Genomic DNA, 7,497 nt, shown 5'->3' with positions numbered 1-7,497 from the left:
TATGACCCCCTGAGATATATTTCCACCTTCCTGTTCAGGATCAAAGGATGTATGTGAGACTGTGAGACTTCTTTTATGACTAATTAAGAGCTACAGACTCAAGGCCAGGCAGGTTGTCTCTGAAGGAAGTGGCTTAGAAGTGCCTACATAGCTATTAGTTCATGTTGGAAATTAATGTGGGCTAGAGAATATGTGCAGCAATAATGAAATTCTGCAGGGAGACAATGCATGAGTCGCTGTGGATGCAAGGAAAGCCACTGGGAAGAAAATATGTGCCCATGGTCAGTTTCAAGAGTATAAATAATGTAACGAGCCACAGACTCCCTGGTGGGCCCCTCCATCCACAGCTGCATCAATTATACATAGAGATTTGATAGCTTCTGCTTCGTGTATTTATCAGCATGGAGACAAGTCTTGCTCTCAGACCTCAACAGTTAATCTCATCCAACAAGGACCTGCCTTGAAATAACATTCCGTCATTGTCAAATATCTCTTTTAGGAGGCTTATTGATACAGAAATATTTCACTTGAGGTTTCCTCACTTATATTTCTGTGGTTCTGTAATATGATGAAAATCTTCACGTTGTGTGTCACATCTATCTCAGGTAGCATGTAGACAGTCCCTCATTAACCCTGCTTAATTTCCAGTGTCATGCCATCTAATTTTAATATCAGGTAACCTGCTCTGATATCACCAATTAAAAGCAGGCTTGAATTATGATAATCTAGTATACCTATTTCAGTTGTAGCCACAATCTTTAACTGTGCTCTTTGACAAAAGTATAAATGTTTAGTGTCTTCGAATATCTGTTTATTAGGGGAGTATTTTATGTGTCTGGAATGCATCATTTGAAGCCAAAAAGGGAGAGAAAACATATATATTTTGTATTTCAAGAGAAATAAGCATGCTGCTCTTTAAGAATGCTCTATATCTTTGTCCCTTAGCATGATCCAACTTAGTGAGACATCCCTAGGAGGAAGGAAAATTAAAAGTTTGATTTTAGGACACACTGCAGGTTCTCTAGTAACTCTAAAGGTTTTGTCTTCCCTGGGCATTCAGGTTTGCTGTTGTGGGAGAGGCATCAAACTGGATGGTTGAACAGTTTATTTCTAGATAGATGTTTAAATCTGCTTCTGAACCATTGTGGGAACTCTCACCTGGAAAGAGTGGACTTTTGATCATTAGTAGAATTTCTTTGTCAGCCTTTGGAAGAATGCAGCCAGAGGTCTAGGAATTTGGGGGTGAACAAAGCATTCTGGGAAGCCTCACAGGGTTCATCCCCGCTGAAATATCAACTTTTCAGACTTTTGTCCTCTTAGCACAAGCCTATTCTAAGGACCGATCCCTCCTCCTTGCCTATACCAAGCGCCCACCACCCTTCTCCTCTCCTTGTTCTGGTATGCTACTACAGGTGCTCAAGGCTTCTGCAAACCAAAGTCAAGGCGGGATTTTTTTCCCCCAGTTCCAACTTGTAGCCACAAATCTAATGTGAAGATGTAAACCTACTCAGAAGAAGGGAGCCAAAATGAGTTCCTCTTTGCAATATGAATATATGTGTGTGTGTATGTGTACATATACACACTTCATATATACTATGTATGAAGAAGCATACAGATGCTCATTCCCCTCTCTAAAGTGCTGTATTACTGGCACACAACTCAGATTCTCCTGTATACTTTAAATAATCTCTGGTTACTTGAATACCATATACAATGTAATTGCTATGCAAGTTTTGTAATCATGTTGTTTATGGAATACTCATAAAGAAGTTTGGACTTGCTCAGTGCAGTCAGTAGGTTTTCATTTTGTTGTTACTATCCCTGGGTGGCTGTGTGCACAGAGGTGGAAGTCACGGACACAGAGTGCTGGCTGTAAATTATCTCGACACACTTCACATCTTACCCATTTCCACACCATGCGCACACATACAAACTGTAGCAGAAAGAGATGAGTTTCACGATTTCTTAGAAACTTAATGAAGGTTAATTCACTTATATCTTTAAGAATTAACATATCCAAACAGTTTTTTAATTCATTTTAATTTTTTTCTCATTTATTTATTTTATTCACTTTACATCCTTGTAGCCCTTTACATCCTTGTAGCCCCTTTTCTCCTTCCCTCCCAGTCCCCCCCTCTCTCTCTCTTTCCTCCCTCCCGTCTCTCCTTTTTCTCAGAAAAGGGGAGCTCCCTTTCCCATCCATCCCAGATAATAAAGTTGCATCAGGACTGCATGTGTCCTCTTCACCTGCAGCCTGGCAAGGCAGTTCCGCCAAGTGAGTCCATGTCTGATGCAGTCCCCACTTACCTTACTAGAGGACCCAGTTGAAGCCTAAGCTAGCCCCATCTGCCATATATTTTTAGGGGAGCCTAGGTCCAGTTCACGCATGGTCCTTGGTTGATGCTTCACTCTCACTAAGTCCTTCTGGCCCCTGGTTAGTTGGCTCAGTTGTTTTTCTTGTGGAGCTCCTTTCACCTCCAGGTCTTTTTCTCTTTCTTCCCACTAGTACCCAAGACTTCCTACACATAGACCAATGTTTGGCTGTGATTCTCAGCATCTGTTTTGAGGTGCTGCTGGTTAGAGCCTCTCAGAGGACAATTCTGTCAGGTTTCTGTTGGCAAACTTGGCTCAGTACTGTTCATAATGTTAGGGGTTGCCACTATCCGATAGGGTGGGTCTTTCGCTGGGCCAGGCATTGGCTGGGCATTTCTTCAATCTCTGCTCTATCTGCACTATCTTTATCTCTGCATATTTCATAGGCAGCATAAGTTTGGGGTTGAAGTTTTTGTGAGTGGGTTAGTATCCCCTGCCCTTTGCTAGAAGACTAGTCTAGTTAGAGGGTGTCCTCTACAGTCTCTGCTACCAGGAGTCTCTGCCTGAGTCCCCTTCATATCCTCCCAGGAGCCTACTCTGACTTAGGTCTCCAGCTTGTCACAGAGATGTCCCCACCCTCAGTTTCTCTTTTTTCTACAGGCCTTCTGTCCTCTCTTCTTGGCTCTCCTCAGGTCTGATCTCCACCTTCTTAATTCTCTGTGCCCTCTCTCCTACTTTGTTCTCTGTCTTCAGCTATTACCTCTACGTATTCTATCTCCTCTTCTGAGTAAGATTTATACATCCTCACTTGGGTACTCTTTATTACTTTTCTTCTTTGGCTCTGTGCCTCATAGTATGCTTATCTTGTATGATGTGGCTCAAATCCACTTATAAGTGAGTGCATAACGTGCATCTTAGTGGTCTGGGTTACCTGATTCAGGATGTTCTTTTCTGGTTCCATCCATTTGCCTACAGATTTTATGATTTCTTTGTTTTTAATATCTGAGTAGTATTCTGTTGTGTAAATGTGCCACAGTTTTATGGAAACAACCTATATAAAGTTTTTGAATTATTAAAAATTACAGATAATATGTTTTGATAAGAGCAATAACTGTGTAGAAATATTTGTATTGGAACTATAAAAATGTATAGAATTCCTAGAAATATAAGCAACAAGTTAATAATAATGTGAGATAGTAATTTTACAAAAAAAATAGTTAATTGTGATTTATTTATTTAAGCATAGTTCTATTATAGAGAAAAAGTCCTTAATTATGCTGAGTGTCCTCCAAGGCATCTGGGAACCTGCACGTGAAAATCAGGTGCATACTAGCATGTTGCATAGAGTGTGGAACAGACTATAACATGGTGATTTCATCAGGACAAATGAACACGTGCCAGATGCCTGAATTTATCCCTGGGTCTCTTTTGGTAATTTTTATGATATTAAAAATGTATATGTACAAGTTAGCTCATCACACACATTTTCCATCAGTTATCACAGTTTGATAGTTAATACTCTTGTTTTCTTGTTTACATTTTCTAGGAAACCTAACAAAACACATGAAATCTAAAGCACACATGAAAAAATGCCTGGAGCTGGGTGTCTCAATGACATCAGTGGATGACACAGAAACAGAAGAAGGAGGTGTGTAGCTTACTGAACTGAGTAGCCTCTTTCGGTGGGCTTTATGGCTTAGTGATTGCATGCCACTCTGTTAAGTACTCTTTGCAGGAAATGAAATGATACACTGAATTGCTTGAAAGCTAGTAAGGAGAAAGAAAAACATTTTCAGGATAAATTGTTTTAGAGGTGAGGAGGCCTTACTAGCAAAATAGTTTTATCTAAAAGCGTGAGGGAATGTGTGCATGCAGAAGGCGATGTAACTGTGATTTATGTTCTGTGAAGCTTTGGGAGGAAATTGAAAGCATTTTAATGTGTTAGTATTCCTACTGAGAGGAAACATAGCAGAAAAAAATATCCATCATTAACCTCAGTAGAGAACCTGGAGGTTGGCAAATCTCCTGAGGTACCCCTCTTCTATTTACCATGCCCCTGAAGCAGGGGAGACAGGTTGTCACTTCCCTTCTTCCTGTCAGCATTGGTCAGTAGCAACACTAGCCACATCCACTTATTTTGAGTTGCATAATGAGGGTTCTCTGAAGTCTGAAATAGGATATCCTATTTGGTTCTCCGGGATGAAATCAAATAGGCAAGGACAATTAAGTGTCCAGGGGTAGTTTAGAGACATGATTGTTTCAGGGGACAAGGAGCTAAGGAAACTTTAGGGAAGAGTATTGGGACAGTTACAAGTTCCTAGCCTGGAAACTGGGATCTTAATCACTGTTATTATTGTTGGGTTCTTTCAGAAAATATGGAAGATTTGCACAAAACATCTGAGAAGCATAGCATGTCCAGCATTTCAACTGATCACCAGTTCTCTGATGCTGAGGAATCTGATGGGGAAGACGGAGATGACAATGATGACGATGATGAAGATGATGACGACTTTGATGACCAAGGAGATTTGACACCCAAAACAAGATCAAGAAGCACCAGTCCTCAGCCTCCAAGATTCTCCTCCTTGCCCGTTAATGTTGGCGCTGTACCCCATGGAGTTCCTCCAGATAGCACTCTGGGACATTCTTCATTGATCAGCTATTTGGTTACTCTACCTAGTATTCAGGTGACTCAGCTCATGACACCCAGTGATGCTTGTGAAGACACCCAAATGACAGAATATCAGAGGCTGTTCCAGAGCAAAAGCACAGACTCTGAGCCGGACAAAGACAGGTTAGACATCCCGAGTAGCATGGATGAAGAGGCCATGTTGTCTTCAGAGCCAAGTTCCTCCCCAAGAGACTTCTCCCCCTCAAGCCACCATTCCTCACCAGGCTACGATTCTTCACCTTGTCGAGATAATTCGCCAAAGAGGTATCTGATACCCAAAGGAGATTTGTCACCCAGAAGACATTTGTCACCTAGAAGAGATCTGTCACCCATGAGGCATCTGTCACCGAGAAAGGAAGCTGCGTTGAGGAGGGAGTTGTCCCAAGGGGATGCTTCACCAAGGAGGCATTTGTCCCCCAGGAGACCACTGTCTCCTGGAAAAGACATTACAGCAAGAAGAGACCTCTCTCCCAGAAGAGAGAGAAGGTATATGACCACCATCAGGGCACCGTCTCCCAGAAGGGCTTTGTATCATAACCCACCACTATCCATGGGACAGTATCTGCAAACAGAGCCAATTGTATTGGGGCCTCCTGTAAGTATAACCTGTGTTTTCTTCAACCAAAGCTGCAGAACATTGGTACCGCTTTTAGCATAGTAATAAGGCATTTATTATAATATGGGTGACTCTCAAGAGGAAAAGTGAGCCTATTAATGCAAGTATCAGGAAGACATTTTTATTAAACACCGTGTTGGTGACATAGCTGTGGCATTATTCCAAGTACAATATCGCATCACTGCAGGAGTGAACTTCCAGTTGGAAACAGGTGAAACATTCTGAATGTTTCCTAAGCTTAACTAATTATAGACATGAGCCAAAACTCATAGGTGCATCCATGGGAATGTCATGCCTGCATAGACAAACATGAAGATGTGTTAGTGATTTGCACCCTTCAGCAGGTGAGGACTCTGATCCCAACCTCACCCTTGACTTCCAAAATGATTTTTAAAATCATTTTAAATTTTAAAATAATTTAAATTTTAAATAATTTAAAATTTATTATTATTATTTTTTTCATGGTTGAGGTCACTCAGTGACATTTATTGTAGAAAACTGATTATCTTATTTTTTTGTCCACCTTTTATTTACTTTTTTATGTTTTTTAACTTTTATTAATTACACTTTATTCATTTTGTATCCCCCCATAAGCCCCTCCCTCCTCCCCTCCCGGTCCCACCCTCCCCCCTCCTTTCTGCATGCATGCCCCTCCCCATGTCCACTGACTGGGGAGGTCCTCCTCTCCTTCTTTCTGATCTTAGTCTATCAGTTCTCATTAGAAGTGGCTGCATTGTCAGGGTTCTAGGTTATCTCCATGAATAGTCCTTGGTTGGAGTATGAGTCTCTGGGAAGTTCCCTGTGTTCAAATTTTCTTGTTCTGTTGCTCTCCTTGTGGAGTTCCTGTCCTCTCCAGCCCTTACTATTTCCCACTTCTTACATAAAATTCCATTCACTCTGTGTAAAATCATTACATTGTCCAACATGAGTGAACATGCAGAAATGGTTAGAACCTGGGAAAAGGCAATGTGACACTCTAGTAGCTCATAAGGTAAAGGCATAAAGGTCTCTGCCATTTTGTTTTTTGGTTGTTGCTATTGTTAGCACCTGGTGTAGATATTCAGTGAGGATGGGGGCTGGAGAATGAACAGTTAGAGAACTCAGAAAGAATATCCTGAGGCTTCTATTTTTACCTTTACTATAAACTTAGGTTGCAGCAGTAGTGGGCCTGGACCACACTGAAACCATAGGTTCAGTAAAAAGCCCCAGAAGGGCCCTTGTTTTGCCTTATTTCACAACACTGCCCAACAGATTACAGTGGCTCTGTTTATTGGGTAGGATTGTTGAACAGCAGGCAAGGAGCACAGAGGCGTGCTGCCTCCCAAGTTTGTTTCCTTTAAAAGTGGCTTTAGGTTTTTGATCTCCATTCCTGCCCGTAATGTTTTTGCTCTGAATTCTGACTGACATAGAATGGCCTTTCTTGGGCATAGAAGGCCCTGCCATTTCCTGGCTCTGTCTGTCTCTGTCCTGGTGGCCAGTTTCTTCCCTCACCTACTGTTGTCTTGATTCATAAGCTCATTCTGTCATTGTAAAACTTCAGGAATGCTCCCTGCTTTCCTCCCTGTGTCCTCATCACTCTCTTTTCATAAGCGGGGTACAAAGTTGATCTTGCTGCTACAGTCTTGTGGAGACATGCCCAGCAGCCTGGACATGATTGATTTCAAACTAATGAATTAACAAGCTAAGAAAAAGCACCACATTTCTGCAAGTTTCTGTATTTTATGTAGCATAAGTCACTACATCGTGACTGGGATGCTGGAAATCCCTCTGGGGTAGTGTCAAATACTTCCTCTGTAGAGACGTGGAGATGCTGGCAGGTGTTTTAAACTAGTCCTGATCCATCATCCCTGAAGCTTCTGATTCTCCTACCAGCCAAGTAGATCATAACTGGCCTATA

The 7,497-nt window shown here is 41.6% G+C and overlaps 1 protein-coding gene across 5 annotated transcripts in view; it reads left to right on the top strand.

Annotated features, from left to right (window-relative positions):
- Hivep2 (HIVEP zinc finger 2) overlaps positions 1 to 7,497 on the top strand; it is a 197,219-nt gene that overhangs the window by 184,506 nt on the left and 5,216 nt on the right. For all 5 annotated transcript variants that reach the window (XM_055627705.1, XM_055627707.1, XM_055627703.1 and 2 more), the window contains 2 exons: positions 3,860 to 3,961; positions 4,684 to 5,579. In XM_055627705.1, coding sequence (XP_055483680.1) covers positions 3,860 to 3,961; positions 4,684 to 5,579 — 998 coding nt within the window. The remainder of the gene's footprint in view (positions 1 to 3,859; positions 3,962 to 4,683; positions 5,580 to 7,497) is intronic.

The sequence above is a fragment of the Psammomys obesus genome, unplaced genomic scaffold (genome assembly GCF_907164565.1).
Source record: "Psammomys obesus unplaced genomic scaffold, mPsaObe1.curated_primary_1811, whole genome shotgun sequence".
In the NCBI taxonomy this organism is placed as follows: Eukaryota; Metazoa; Chordata; class Mammalia; order Rodentia; family Muridae; genus Psammomys; species Psammomys obesus.
The sequence above is the reverse complement of the archived record's forward strand: the minus strand, read 5'-3'. Positions and strand labels throughout refer to the sequence as shown.